Source organism: Monodon monoceros, unplaced genomic scaffold, assembly GCF_005190385.1.
Source record: "Monodon monoceros isolate NGI ecotype Baffin Bay Population unplaced genomic scaffold, NGI_Narwhal_1 Super_Scaffold_12, whole genome shotgun sequence".
NCBI classification, from domain to species: domain Eukaryota; kingdom Metazoa; phylum Chordata; class Mammalia; order Artiodactyla; family Monodontidae; genus Monodon; species Monodon monoceros.
Window position 1 is genome coordinate 6,421,170 of NW_021703768.1, and position 15,561 is coordinate 6,436,730.

The window sequence follows — 15,561 nt, forward strand, 5'->3', positions numbered from 1 at the left end:
TCGTGGTGTGTGCTTTGATTGGCGATGAGCAATATTTCTTTCTGAGCCCAGATGCTGCTGCTGTGGTGGAGGTGGAGGGACTTGGTGGGGGGGGGAGAGGGGGAGTTGAGAGGAAGGCTGAGGTGATGGTCACCAGTGGTCACCGCAGCAGGACCGCCACCTCCATCCTCGGCAGGTGATGGAGACAGTGGCCTCTGAGGCCTGGCCCCAGCGGTGGTGGCACAGGGCTCTGCGGCCTCAGTCCACTCAGCGTTTGCAGGCAGAGCTTTGGGCCCGTGCTGGGCTCTCGCTGTCTCGCCCGAGTGCTGGGAAACGGGACCCCTGTGGTCACTGGGGCTGGGGAGGGCGGGCTTCCCTACTCGGCCCCGGGCTTCAGCGGTCTTTTGTAGATAGACGTAGGTCCAAGGATTTCTGCCGAAGAGCACCCATTTTTTCTGTACTGTGATTGCAAAGTATGTTTGGGCTCAAACCCCGGAAGTCATACAGATTTGTAAAATTATTTCAGCTCTTTGCCCGCCTTTCGCTTAGTGAGGTTCTGTGTTAAAATGTAAAGTAGCTGCTGGGAAGGACTATTGACTGCCCGTGTCCTCCTGCTGCAGCACCTTAGGGAGGATCATCAAGGTGACCCAGGAGGTGATCGACTACCGGGCGTGGATCAAGGAGAAGTGGGGCGGCCGGGCCCACGCGCCGCCAGACCCCGGTGAGAGGCCAGCCCAGGGCCGTCACTGCGCCGCCTGACCCGTCGGTGCAGCCGTGTCTCTTTGTCCCTTGGTGGTAAACTGTTCACTCCAGGGGCACCTCGCTTTCTGTGAGAGTTTCATTTAAAACTGTTAAGGTTAGGCCAGTGCTGTACAGTAGAAATAACGTGTGTGCCACACGTGCAGTTCTAAAGCTCCTAGTAACTGCATTGCCAGCATGGAAAGAAGCAGGTGAAATTAATTTTGATAATATATTTTATTCAACTTCTAGTGTTCAGAATATTAACATTTTAACAGGTAGTCAATATACAGAGTTACTGAGATTTTTTTTTTCGGTACCGTGCCCTTGAAATCCAGTGTGTTTTTATACCTAGAGCACATCGTGATCAGGGTTTGTGCAATTTCCAGATGAAACTGTACATCCACGTTGTTCCAGGCCTATTTAAATGTTCTCCAGTAACTGAAGTGTAATTTTAAAAATTAATCGAAACGAAGTAAATTAGAAATGCGGTTTGTCAGGCCCCTGAGCAGCGTTTAAGGCGCGGCGGGGCCCTCGGGCTGAGGTGCGTGACAGCTCTGTCTTCCCTCCACAGACGACAGGATTAAGACCACCGAGCGGACGGGCAAGTGCGAGGGGGAGCAGCCTCCGCGCCGGGACCCCGAGTCGCCCTGCGGCCCACGCCTGGCCCTGTCCCTGCCCAGCCCCCAGCTCCTGTCCTCCGGCTCGTCTGCCTCCTCTGTGTCCTCGCTCTCCGGAAGTGACATCGTGAGTGTTTCTGCTGGGGGTGTTTGTGTGTGTGTGGAAAACGCCCGCAGCAGTGAGTTTAAACTCTGCCCCCCTCGCTTTATCGCTTGCTCTGTGTGCCTGAGGCCACCCCGCGTGCGCGCCCAGCGGTCCCCGCTGTGCCAAGAGCCTCAGGTGGCGGGCACGTGGCCCCTCGGGAGCGGTGGGCCCGCGCAGCGTGGCTGCCATGGATCGTGTCTCACCCACTTACTGAGAGATAAGACCTTGCAGTCTGGGCGTCTCTTCTGCATCTCCTTTACGTTCTTCTTCACTTACATTCTTCTGCCCAGGTCTTATGACTCGGGGGAGACCTGGGCAGACTGGGGCTGCCCACATCCCAGGACCCTGGGGGCTCACCCTTGGCCGCTCCCGTCGATGTTAGGGGCACGGGCCTCGGGTGCAGCCATCCTCTTGTCACCCCCAGGATTCGGACACGCCCCCCTGCCCGACGCCCAGCGTGCGCCAGTTCAGCCTCCAGGCGCCTGCCCCTCTGCCGGCCAGCCTGCCTGCCGCCCTGCCCGTGCCGAGCGGCAGACCTCAGTCGGCCACGCCCAGGACGCTGGTCATGGCAACTAACACCCAGGTACGTGGCTGGTGACTGCCCCGGGACCAGCTCCCAGCTGCTGCCTGCGCTGTAGGACTGGCTGATACGGTAGAACTTAGAGAAGCAACTTTAAGTCTTTGGAAGTTCCACTTCTGTCTTGTAGGAAATTCTCATCTTCTGTGGGTGGATAGGATGTAATTGTTGTTCAAGGGACGTCCGTGCAGTTGAGGCCCGCCAGGCCCTGTGTTTGCAGCGAGGGGACTCTTGGTTCCCGGGCACCGAGGTGGCTTTTCTGCAAGCGTGAGGCCACCTCTCTGGGGCCATGCTGAGAGAGGGACTCTGCTGCTGTCCCTGGGCAGAGACGGACACTGTCCTTGCTCTCCCCTAGATTCTCAGTGTTTACACTCTTACTAAGTTTTGATATAAACTTTGACTTCTCCACGTTATCCGTTAGGCAGTATTTATAGGTTTTTTTTCTATTTGAATATGTCCTCTTTTAAAAAAATTAGACAAAATTAGAGCGTAAAAGTTAATTTTAAATATTTTAAATTTGTACCTACTTCCCAAATATACATCAATTACACGTATATAAAACCTGTCACGTTAATTGACTTCTAAAGTAGAACCTGTTTCTACAGTGTGGGGTATAATCTGAGTGTAAAGCAACGTGGATGCGTGCGAATGTATTGCCGAGTTCCTCTGCGTTGCTTGGCTCTCCATCCAGGCAGGGCGTTCTCGGGACACGCCTCAGGCCGCGGGGACTGAGGGCAGCGGGCCCAGGATGCATGGTGGCGGCCATCAGCATAGCACCCCCAGAAGCCTTCAGTTGCTGCGTAAGCGTGAAATGAAGAGGCAGGTGCCTGCGCTGTGAAAGTAAACTCACAGATGATGAACTTGGCTCTAACCTTTCCCTGGGCTCAGCTCCCTCGAGAGCTGCGTGCCGATCCATGCTGCCTGTGCTCTCCCTCCAGGATGCTGGGGATGTCGGGGGGATGGTCAGGGCCACATGCTGTGCCGGCTCCCATCTGTCACCCGCACGGGCAGTGAGTGAGGCAGAAGCTAAGGTCATTCAAGTTTTAAGACGAGGCTCAAAGCCCACTTTCTCATTGTATTCCCAAACTTCAAACATTACTTCCAGTGGGGTAACTAAGGGAGATCCCACTTGAAAACCTCACGTGTACAGTCTCCCCTGCCCACTCTGGGTGCAGTGGGGACTTAGAGTTGGGGCCGCGAAGCTGTGCCCCTGGGGGCGCAGAGCCCCCACGGAGGAGAGGCCGCGGGTGTGCTCAGGCCCCGGGGTGGGGGGGGAGGAGGTGTGAGGAAGGGGCACTGTGTGTGCCCTGCAGCCCCCGAGCGCATCCCTGAGGCCCCAGCTCCTGCTGCAGCCGCTGCCCCGGTGGCCACGGTCACGCTCCGGAGGTCTTTGGGGCAAATGCATCCACTTCTAAGACGAGAGCAGTGAGGTTGTTGAAAGTGAGTGGAGGGGCTCCCGCCAGCACCTCTGCCCCGTGACGGGCCAGTGATGCAAAGACGGAAGCGTTGGGGACTCTGACGAGAGCGGGGAGGGTGTCCACCCCGTCTGTGGGCCTTCGCTCGGGCCAGCCTCACGCCTGTCATCTGCCTTGCTGAGGGCTCTTTCTGGAGACCAGGGGGTACAGGTATTTTGATGACTGTAATGTTTTTGAATTGTTTGGTCTTCAGTGAATATTAAAACCTCACGACTTGGGTGACTGGACATACTTCACATCGTCGTTGCTGTTTCAGAGTATAGAATGTGTCCGATTCAAAATAAGATGTTGTAGTCGGGCACAAGCTAAGGGGCCTGTTTGCAAATGGCACCCTCGTCGGCGCCCATGGTAAGGACGGGCTGGTTTAGCCTGTGTTGTGTTGGTGCCTCATGGATGTCTCTGCTCGTTCTCTCCCAGACCAGGTTTACTATACCTCCACCAACGCTCGGGGTGGCCCCCGTGCCCTGTAGACCAGCTGGCATCGAAGGAGCTCCGGCGCTGAAAGCTGTCCACCACGTGTCTTCCCCGGCCGTCCCATCTGCGCCGCCTAACGCGCTTTCCAGTCCTCACCTGTATCACAAGGTATGAGTCCTGTCCGCCCAGGTCCTGGGTTCCCACCAAGCAGGTTTGTGATAGCCCGGTGCTTAATGCTTTCTCCACCAGAGAGGGAATTCCACAGAGATTCTTTTTTTTTTTTTTTTTTTTCTTCTCTGATCATTCAGCTTCATGTTTGCTTTCCCTTGTAACAAACAAAACTTTACAAGTGTTAAGAAATTATTTTAAAATTTCGTATAGTTTAATTCATCATGCATCTCTTTTTTCTAGTGGATTTGTTAGCGTGAAGGTCATGTTTGAAGCGAGGAATATTTTGCCCCCGCTTTTCTGCTAATGTGCGTTAAAAGAACTTTGCTCTCCAGGAACGGCCACGCCGTGAGCAGTGCTGTCTTCCCACAGTTTCACTCCCTCCTTGTTCTTTGCCGTGGGTGCCCTGGGCAGAGGGCCTGGGAGGGCCTGCGTGCGATGGGTTTTCTAGTGACCGGGGTGGGGTGGTCCCTGTGAATGCGTTTGTCCATTGCCCTGTGGCTGCTCTAAGTCCAGATCCCACACATTAGAAACTTGGTATCAGGAAGACAGGTCGTTGTTAAGGGGCCAGGATGTTGGAAGGAACCATGACCGTGTCCAGGCATGGGGGTCGGGGTGCGAGGCCCGAAGGCCAACGCGCCCAGGCTGACGGCGCTTGTCCACCTCCGCTCTGGTCAGCGCTCTCTGTTGCTTGTCTAATCACATTTGCCAGTGAGTTTTGATCCCTGAGGTTGGCTCTTTGGACCTATGTCACTGAGTCCTGCTTATCTTTTGCATTTAGAGTTAAGTAATAGAACGTTCCTTCCTGGATTTATCCATCCTGTCGCTACCTGGCTTGCTACGCTGATCTGTTAGAAATACTCAGGATGAAATTACAACTTTGCAGAGGGCAAAAGTGCTCTTCCTTAATAATAGCATTTTGGCTTTCTTTCTTAACCCCCTTCTGCTGGTTTTGCTCTGAAACCTTCCTGAGACCAGCCATGCCTTCCCTGGTCTGCTGTGCGTGGAGCTTGGCGGCCTGGGAGCAGCCTGCACACACCCCGCTGACCTGGAACCCGCTCGTGTGTTTCCAGAATGTCATGGTCGAAGTCTGGGGGAGAAAGTGAGAGGGACCCTCTTATCTCTGGACACGTAGAAGCAGCTAGAAGTGAGGTTCCAGACATATTTGGATATGAACACGTGTGGTTTGAAACAGGCCCACAGTTCTCGTGTTGCCAACGCTCTGGGTTAGGGGTAGTTCTCCGTGTCTGGAGGTAGCAACAGGAGTCCCTGTGAGGCGTGAGCGGAGGCTCGCTGTCAGTCCCGTCGCGTCTGGGGTCACGTGCACATGCGCAGCGGGCCACCGTGCGCAGCCTGCAGCCCTTCCCGCGGGCCCGCCGCCCTTCAGACCCCCCAGCGGGGTCGTGTCTCCTTCTCACTCGGGCTCCCAGCCCACGGAGGCGGCGGGTCTCCACGTGGGCCCTGTCCAGGATGGCCTCCAACCCTGTGTCCCTCTTGGTCCCCTCAGCAGCACAGCGGCATGAAACTGTCCATGAAGGGCTCCCACAGCCACGGCCAAGGCGGCAGCTACAGTGCGGTGGGCAGCGGAGGGGTGCGGCCTCCCGTGGGCAACCGGGGGCACCACCAGTATAACCGCGCCGGCTGGAGGAGGAGAAAACACACACACACGAGGGACAGCCTGCCCGTCAGTCTCAGCAGATAATACTCCTGGTGGCGCCACCCGGCCCACACCTCCCAGACTGGAGCCGGGTGGCCTCGGCGCCCCCGGGACCTGAGACCAGCACCCAGCACGCCAGCCGGGCCCCCGGCGCCCTCGGCTGCTCGCTCTGCATGTTCCTTGTGCGGTGGCCACGTCCGTCATGAAGAACGGCTCCCGTGCTCGTCTGTGGAGCCTTACTGGACGTGGACGCTGCCTTCTGCCTTCCCAGGAGTCTCCCTTCAGTGCTGGACCAGGAACTGCGGGGACGGACGGGGCCTTGGCCTTTCTCGGTACCGTGTCTGTCCTTTGCGTTGGTACTTCATTCCACGTTGTCAGAGCAACGGAGATCGAACCCCGTTATTTGTTGGGAGGTCATCCTTGTTTTACTGCCCTCACATTTTGTTTCAAATTTCAGAACTGTTTTTCTATGTAAATATTGGAAATTTATGATTTGTGCAATAACTCAGATATTTTTTATTTAATTTCATATTTTCACATAAGTTATATTTAAGGGAGAAGGGAATTTTTTTAAACGAGCTTAGATCCTTTCCCGAGTTGCATTTTCTAAGTTGGGTTCATCCTGTCGGCTGGTTGTCTGATGAGCGTTGTTACGAACACCGCGAACGAGGGGCTTGGGGTTTATTTTTATGTTCCTTCTTTTGGTCAGACGTGAGGCCTCTCAGTTCGTGGTGAAGGAGCCGAGTCTCCCCCTCACCCGCCCCGCAGCGGGTTTCCGAAGGGGTTTGGCTCCGAAGCCTTCTGACCAGCTGCCCGCCGGCTCTGCCGTCCGGCCTGTCTGTTGTCTTGCTCTGACCGTGGAGTTTTAATGTTTTGGGTTTGGTTCTTTTAAACTAGACAACAGACCCAGCATTTAGAGTGCCAGAGTGTATAACTTTCTATGGGGAGAAAAGGTTGTCACATTATGAAATCTTAAGCAAATGTGAACTTTGAAACGCCTCAGTTTTAGTAACATAGCCTGTAAATGATGGGTCTGGTGAACAGCGTCACGGACAATGGTACCCAGTTTTAGGAATGTGGAGAAAGGAATTATGTTGATTCCATTGTGGAATCTGTAGCAGTATGCATTCGTTCTGTTAAGAGCAAATATAGGAGAAGCACTTGAGCTGCTCAGTGCGCCGTGGAGGGGTTTTTAACACATCACAGGAGAGCACAGCCCAGTGTCGGGCCCCGGAGCGGCTGGCGCCCGACTCGAGAAGCATACAGGTATACTATGCAAGTGTGTTCTGCCATGACAGCCACTGTCTTTGTTACCCATTTTTGAACACTAATATACCCATCCTGCCTCACCCTGAGTTCTTGGAGCACCACAGGTGTCCTGGGAGTTAGGTGCCTCTTCTAGGTCATCCGACTCCCATTTTTAAAATGGGAGTCCTGGCCCTGCTGACGCTACAGGTGGGATGGTCTTTGAAGTCCACTAGCAGAGAAGGTTGGGACGAGAAGCTTACTGCCGTGACCCCAGTGACATGCAGAAGCGGGGCGTCCTCAAGTGGGGTCTGAGTGTAGAGAGCTTCACCGCATCTGCGGGCCCCCTGGAAGCAGGACTGGCCCCCGTGCGTTGAGAGTGGCCGGCCGCGCCTGCAGGGCTCCCTGGGAGGCTCCCAGAGCCGAGTAGCACGCTTTGTCTGCAGTTCTTGATGATCGGAGGTTATCAAAAGTATTTAAAGATATTTAAATCATGAACCTATTGATAAAGAAATATTTATAAAAACTGATCCGTAGGCCTGTACTAATCTCTACGCGTTAGCAATATTGACTGTAACCCTCCTCCAAGGAAACGCTGCGGGGGACTGCGGGGTACGGTGGGAGCGCCCTCGGGTGTGCCTCGGGACCCTCAGTCCCTGACCCGGGCGCCAGGCTCCAGCCCCGTCACGGTGAACCAATGAATTGGCCCGGCCGCCTGTGGCCACGCGCCGCGGGCCTGACAACAGGATATCATGTTTCGATTTTTTGTGTGTGTGGACAACAATGTGGAAGCTAAAATTGACATATTTTTATGTAAAGTTTTTCTATTCTTTGATTTTTAATAAACTTTGGAAACCAGGAGGTGGTTGTGTTTGAGTGTGTCTTTCCTTGCGGGGTTTATGTTGTGTTATGGCTCCTGCAGTTTATGTTCTTGACTTCTGTAAGTTCGGAGGGCGGGCCATTGTGTTACCACTGGTTCGGTGAACTCAGAACCTGGTGAGGTTGCAGGCTGAGCGCAGGAGAACCAGACCCGCCACAGGCTAGGCTGGCAGGGTGCGCCAAAGCCATTTAAATGATGCTCTTTGTGCGCGGTGTGACACTGTACTGACTTCCCGACGACTCATCTGTTTCTTCGACGGCTCTCTGAGGTCAACGTTATCATCACTTCAGAATAACGCATTTTAAACCACCGAACGTCACGATGCGTCTTAGTGTAGCTGACGATTAGGATTTATAGGAAACGTATAACATTCCTTACCAGCGAGTGACTGAGCCGCTTGTCCCGGGCTGCGAGGCCCGCGGGTGGGGTGCTCCAGGACCTGGTTGGTAGAGCCTGGCGTGCTGTAAGGCTGGTGTCGTGGGTCCAGTGCTCCTTCGGGTCCTTCCACCTTCCGAGGGTGCCCTGGGCAGGTGCTGTCTGGAGATGCCAGGCCTGCTCCTCAGGCACCCACGTTCCAGTGAGGTCGCAGGAGACCTCCGAGAGCAGCCGACGCCACGTGGCCTCAGCAGGGCAGGATGCCGTGGCTGGAGGTGAAGAGTGAGGGGTGTGTTTTTCTTAACAGGACCGCCTGGGGCGGCCTGGAGCCCGGGGCCTGAGTGGCGCCAGGGAGCTGGGTGCATCAGGAGCACAGCAGGAGGCCTGATGGCCGAGGCAGGGTGCAGGAGCTAGATAGGAGGGCAGTGGGCTGGGTGAGCTCCTGGAGGCCGCGAGGGGAGGTGGGAGGCTCTCCGTGCCACTGTGGCCACCTCTGGAGGATGGTGCTGGGATGGTCTAGGTGAGAGAGGACGGCCACTCGGGGCACTGGACGGGCTGCAGTGCGGGTTTAGGATCCGGGGTCGGCCTGGAGGTGGAGCTGGTAAGGCCGCCTGGTGGACGGGGGGTGATGGGCGGGGGGCTGGGGTCGCCCTTGGCCGCCTCGGGGTTTCTGCCCACAGCTCTCCGCAGGAGCTCGGATGGTGTGACCGCAGATACTTGAGGCCTCCCCGAGGAGCAGGGGCTGAACAGGCCAGTTGCACCGGGAGCCTGGAACCCGGGGGCGTGGAGACTGCGGTTACCTGAAGTGTAAGCAGGGCCTCGGGGAGCTCAGAGGGCAGGCGGTACCTGTGCTGTCCCGGCGGGGCCCTGCGTCCTCCCGGGACTTGGCGAGCCAGCGTCGGCTGTCGTGAGGGTCCCACCGCAGCTCGGCCTCAGTGTGACCCTCTGCCCGTCCAGCACGTTGTCTCAGGGCCCATCCGCGCTGACTCCCAGGCTTCCAGATAAACCCTTCGCGACCACGTCTCCAGGACTTCCCTTTTCATGTATTTATTTGTTTGTTTGTTTGAGATTCGTGGCTTGTGGGATCTTAGTTCCCTGAGCAGGGATTGAACCTGGGCCCTCGGCAGTGAAAGCGTGGAGCCCTAACCACTGGACCACCAGGGAATTCCCTCCAGGATTTCCTCTTCGAGTTGCTGCAGGGTTTCTCGTGCCCTGTCTTATCCCCGTTCGAGGTGCCTGGCACGTGGGCCCCAGACAGCCTGTGTGCACGGTGGTGGTGACATTGGTAATCCAGACACACGTACACGTTTTTGTTTCAGTCACCTTGTGATGATTTTTTAAAACGTATTCTTTATTTTTCTAGTGAAGTATAGTTGACTTACAATATTAGTTTCAGCTGTGCAAAATAGTATTTCAATATTTTTGTAGCTTATCCTCCATTTAAAGTTATTATGAAATATTGGCCACATCCACCCCCTGTGATGATGTGATGGAACTTCGAGGAGGGTGTGATGTTTATCATTACACTCCAGGACTTGCAAAGCTCTTGCCAATCTTTAGGCGACTTAGATGACCAGAGCAGGCTGATGACAGTGGATAGTGGCTACCATGAAGCACAGAACCCCAAACACCCCACCCTTGGGGCTACTTCCCATTGGTTAAGAGCGACTCAAGAATAGGTTTCATTACTGTGTTTCCTTGGCTGCGTGCGGGCAGGGCAGTTCCCCAGCAGTTGATGAGGAAGGCACCCTGGCCACACCGGCTAGTGTCATTCGCTGTCAGTCTCCCAGCATCACAGGGTCCTGGAGAAGGACCAATTCGTGATTCACAGGCCCCAGAGTGAATTCTGGGCAAGATGGATAAACCCGGTGTTCATTAGTGGGGTTTTCAGAAGGTAGGGCAAGTTCTGCCTTCATTGGAACCGCGTGCCAGCCGGGAGCGCCTCAAGGTCTCCCGTGATCCCCCGAGAGACTGCTGACTTCAGGCTGAACCTCTTTGCCTCACACTGGTGTTGAGGGCCAGCCGGAAGCCCCCTGGGTTGATGTGTTCAAATGGTTATGAGAAAACTACCTGGACTTGGTTTTAATGGCCAGTGTTTATGTCGTAAGATAGTGGCCCTCATAAAGACGGATTCCGGAAAGTGCGCTCTCATCCCACCCTCTGGTCCTTTCGGCTCCTTCCTGATGGACCCCATCTTCCTCTGCCCCTGGCGCCTCCTTTCTCATCCAGCTTCAAGCGCACTCAGGCCCTCGTGGTCAGATCCCTCACCGCTGTCTCTCAACTGCATTCTCCCGGCAAGACCCGCACCCCTCGGCCTTTCGCGCAGGGGAAGGGACAGCGGGGGCGGGGATGGGGGTCAGCTAAGGCCGGGGCCAAGGGCCCCGCAGAGACGAGGCTGACGTTCTAAGTACTTAGTGGGCCCGGATCACCCTGTGACGCCACCAGCGCTGTGGCTTTGCATGCTTCCACGCTGGGCACAGGTGCTGTCCCATCTGCAGGTGAGTGAGGGGAGGTGACTCGGCCAGGGTCACTTAACAGGTGTGGGGTGAGATGGGACACAACTCCCCGTACCCTCAGGGCTCAGGTGGTCCTTCCCACTTTCTTAGCGAGGAGGGTCTCGACCCCTACTTGGTTGAAATCCACACCCCACCTCCCTGCTCCCCTCCTTCCCCTCTCAGACATGGCCTTGCCTCCTGGGTCAGAAAGCTAGCCCGGGCCCCAGGGTGCTTGCAACACCAGCCCTGCTCCTTCCCTGACGTTGTAAATAAACACAGGAAGTGCAGCCCGGCCTTTGCTGGGCCCACTTGTCCTGTCCTTTGTCTCAGACCCCTGCTTCTGTCTCCCACCAGCCTCCAAACCCTTCAGGTCTCCCCCGTCTCCTCCCTCTCTGGAGGCTCCTGGCCTCTTCTGGAACCAGCTGCCTGCATGGCTCTCTCCACCCTCTGCCTCCCCTCTGGGCTCGCATCCCTGCGACTCTGTGAAACCTCGGGGCAACCTCAGCTCTGCTTCTCTTGGGCTGGGCTCCCAGGACGCCCTCACCTCCTTGGCCTCCTCGACGGCATTTTCCCGTCTCCCAACTCTGCTTGTACCCTGGCTGGATTCCCCAGGAGCAACTCCCAAGGCCACACTGGTCTCTCCTCCACCTGTGACCTCACCTGCTCCCAGGGTGGCTGCCCTCAGCCTTCCTCGATCATCCTACCTCATCCACTGGGCATCTGTTGGCCTCTAAATCTGCTACCTACAACTCCTCAGGACCTAGACCCATCCCTTCCTTCTCAACCTGACTGCCTGGGACTGCCCTACCCGCCTCACCCTCCCTACTCTCCCAGTCGTCCCGCCCTGGGCCCGCCCTCATCCCCGCCCCTCTCCCGGACGCCCCGCCCCGGGCCCGCCCTCATCCCCACCCCTCTCCCGGACGCCCCGCCCTCACCCCCGCCCCTCTCTCGGGCGCCCCGCCCTGGGCCCGCCCTCTCCTCCCCCTCCCCCGGCCCTCCCCTCCCCCTCCCCTCCCCCCTCTCCCTCTCCTGGACGCCGCTGCAGGGGTCAGCATTCAGTCCATTCTCCAACTTCCCTCCATTCTCCAACTTCCCTCCACGGAGCACCATCTTTCAAAAACACAACCTCAACCCTGTCTCTGCTTCTCAAATCCCGGCATGTCTCTCCGGGGTCCTCAGGATGGCCTTCCCCAACATCAGGCTTTATAGTACTGAATAGTTCCTTCCCAGTTTTATCTCTCTGCGTGTACTGCCTGAATTGTTACTGAATTGTTACTTACCTTTTTTTTTTAACGCAGGTCCATTTATGTAGGAAGGAAAAGATACCCCTTCTTAAGTGGTTTGGGGCTGAGACTTGCAGGTCGTACAAATGCTGCGGGGCTGGCCAGAGCACTGTATCCTGTGACCGGAATTGGGAGCTTCTTGGGGTTCTGCACCCCCAAACGCGCCTGGTCCAGAGAGGAACAGGGAGGAAGCCAGTCACCTCTCATTTCCTGTTTGCCTCCTCATTCTCAGTTAGGGGACACTGGCCAGCCCGGGCGCTGGGGCACTGGCTTCACCACAGCCCCGCATAAGTTTCCCTTAGAGCTCGGCCTGAGCCTTCAAGAGCCCTGGACAGTCGTGGCTGGCTGGTAGGACCACCCTGGCTCCCCTGTAGGGGGCCGGGCAGCCCTTTTGAAGAGAAGGCTGCCCTTTCCGATGACCCCTGAACACTTGTCTCTCAAATGGTCTGTACTGAAGGACTTGTGAGTTGTTTATTTTTTAATATCTGGTCAGCCGTTACCAATAGTCATGTAAAATACAGTAAAAAATGAGTTAGTAGGAAAAGAAAAGTGGAAAAACAAAACCCTGCTTATAAATATACAGATTAAAAGCTCATGTGGTTCGTTACTGGATCCGTCAGACCAAAGCTGTGCTGTCAGGTGTTCGGGTGTCTAAATGTTCCCATCCATGTTCATACCTCCCTATGTGGCCGTGGCTGGGCTTTGGGGACCCAACTGGTCCCTCACCTTGCTCTGAACCGTGGCTCCCACCTGTCCTCAGGTCTCTCCATGGCCCTCCTGGGGAGCATTTATCCTTTGGGAAGGCCCATGACACTTATTTAACACACGACTTGTGGTGTTTCCTTCTTGTGGGTGGCCATCAAGTGCCCACGTTACACCACTGCTCTTGACAAAAGTGATTGGAAGACCTGTGTGGGTGTCTATATGGAGGCTGGCTGCCTGAGCCCCACCTGTAGGGATCTGAATTAACTGTGTAGATGGAGCCTGTGCCCACCAGCTTTAAGCCTCAGGGGATTCTCCTGTAGGGTCAGGATGAGACCCATTGCCCAGAGCATCATGTGTCCTATTTCTACGACCACCTCACCAAAAGGAATACATGTTACTTTGCCGCCACGTACATATGACTCTGCAAGTTAAATGAACCACTGCCCATGTTTACATGTGGGATCGATTCTGTTCTATCCTGCTCTAGCTCATTACAAACAAACAAACAAAAGGGGAAGAGGAGGGGCTTCCCTGGTGGTGCAGTGGTTTGAGAGTCCGCCTGCCGATGCAGGGGACACGGGTTCGTGCCCCGGTCCGGGAAGATCCCACATGCCGCGGAGCGGCTGGGCCCGTGAGCCATGGCCGCTGAGCCTGCGCGTCCGGAGCCTGTGCTCCGCAACGGGAGAGGCCACAACAGTGAGAGGCCCGCGTACCGCAAAAAAAAAAAAAGGGGGGGAAGGGGAGGGATAAATTGGGAGATTGGAATTGACATATGCACACTACTATATATAAAATCGATAGCTAATAAGGACCTACTATATAGCACAGGGAACTCTACTCAATACTCTGTAATGACCTATATGGGAAAAGAATCTAAAAAGAGTGGGTATATATATATATATATATATATATATATATATATATATATAACTATATATACATATAACTGGTTCACTTTCCTGTATAGCAGAAACTAACACAACACTGTAAATCAACTATACTCCAATAAAAAATTAAAAAATAAAAACAAAACAGAGTGCTGGTGGCCTCACCCACTGCATCTCTCTCGCCAGCCCTGATGGTCTGGACCCATCATTTGAAGCACAAGACCCCGGAGCCCAGAGAGGACATGAGCTGCCTCGGTCGAGGAGGGTGGGAAGCCAGCGGAGTGCAGCTCCTTCCTGGGGTCCCTGAGCCAGACCAGCATCCCCTGTGCTGCTTTCAAGAGAAACTGTCTGGGTGGGGTCTGAGGGGCTTGGCCCTTTGAGAAGCATCTCAATGGCTGGAGGTGACACTGTGGTCACAGTCTAAATGCTGCTGAATTCTGTTTGGGGTGCAAAACAAAGAGCAGTTGGGAGTTTTTTTGGCTTCCCTCCCTCCTCATGTCCTGAATTTCCAGCTCGCTGTGAAGGTGTAGAAGCCCAGGTAGGTCTGGTGCAGGGCAGGGGGTCCTTCCTGAGTGTGGGAGGCCCTGACACCCCTGGCCTCCACCTGTGTGTCCCAGGTCCCTCTTTGGCATAGGGAAATGTTGGCTGTGGTTGGGGGTGACTGGGTCCTCCTTTTCTCTGTGCACTTATTCCAGGGCCGGCTCCTCCGTCCACACCCAGCGGCTCCCTCCTCTGCTTGGAGCCTCCTGGAGGGTCAGAAGGGCTGTCTGCACCTTGCTGGGTCCCGTAATTGTCATTGGTCAGTCAGTCAACTTGCTTTCTGATATTTACTATATTTACTATACCATGGTAAGAAGGCTGTTACTTGACTTTTTCAAATTTATCTTCTTTACTTAGTAGATCGTGAGCTTTCTGAGGTGTGTGAGTGTGTGTGCGTGCCTGTGTGTGTCCCTCACAGCCTCAGTGCCAGGCGGGACATCGCGAAACTGCTTGCTGAGATCTTACCGGTTTATAGGGAGGTGCACATGCTTCTTCCCTGCTTCTGTTGTTACACAGGGAGGAAAGAAGCAAATAGACAGCAAAGCTTCAGTAAGTTAAAAAAAATGCTTTTATGTGGAAAAGTGCAGCAGGAAATAAATAGTAAGACTCCAGGTTCATTTTAGGAAAATTGGAGTCTAGATGCACACTAGAATTTAAAAGAATGTCAAGTCCTCCCTTTAGCTGTAACACATCTCACTGCGGTGTTGCCTGTCCTGGAGAGTTTTGTTTGGTTCTTTGATACCCTGCCTGCCAGCTAGTCGAACGGGAGGAAGAAAAGCTGGAGCCACAGTGAAGCCGGACAATTGTCAACGTTTTGTTTGGCCGCTTTGTTCCATCTCACCCCATCCCATCTCCAAGTTCCGGGGTGGGGTGTCTACTGGCGGCCAATCTGCCTCCCTCACAGGTGCTCCAGGCCTTCCTGCCGTCCTGCCGCCGCCGCCTGCCCGGCGAGGGGACCTCTGTGCGACGACCGGGGTCTGGGCGGGCCTCGCTGTCGTTCCCGGCCCGGGGCCGTCCCCTGGGGGCTGCTTTGCCGGCCCTTCGCAAGGCCTGAGGGAGCCTCGCCCCGCGGAGGAGGGAGGGGCGCTGCTGGCTCAAAGCCGACGCCCCGGCCCAGCATCCCCGCGGCCCCTCCCTCCCTCCCTCCGCCCAGCGCCGCCGCGGCCCCTCCCTCCCTCCGCCCGGCGGGAGGGTCCCTTTACCGACGGAGGACAGCCCCCTGCGGCGGGCTGTGAGCTCAGTTAATATTTGGAAAGAAACCACGTGCCCAGGTCTTACAAAAGCACAGGGAAAGGGGGCAGCAGCTCTTTTCTTCTACCGCGACCAAGAGAGGTTTGGGACCTCCCAGCAGTGACAGTGTGGGTGGGACCGCGGCCGC

At 55.5% G+C, this 15,561-nt stretch overlaps 1 protein-coding gene across 2 annotated transcripts in view; it reads left to right on the forward strand.

The window, feature by feature from the left end:
• The window catches only part of TENT4A (terminal nucleotidyltransferase 4A), a 43,977-nt gene extending 36,103 nt beyond the window's left edge, over positions 1–7,874 (forward strand). For both annotated transcript variants that reach the window (XM_029217396.1, XM_029217398.1), the window contains exons 9-13: positions 600–700; positions 1,292–1,464; positions 1,907–2,065; positions 3,952–4,116; positions 5,624–7,874. In XM_029217396.1, the coding sequence (XP_029073229.1) occupies positions 600–700; positions 1,292–1,464; positions 1,907–2,065; positions 3,952–4,116; positions 5,624–5,818 (793 nt within the window). In that variant the 3' untranslated portion in view covers positions 5,819–7,874. The remainder of the gene's footprint in view (positions 1–599; positions 701–1,291; positions 1,465–1,906; positions 2,066–3,951; positions 4,117–5,623) is intronic.
• Positions 7,875–15,561: the final 7,687 nt, after the last annotated feature.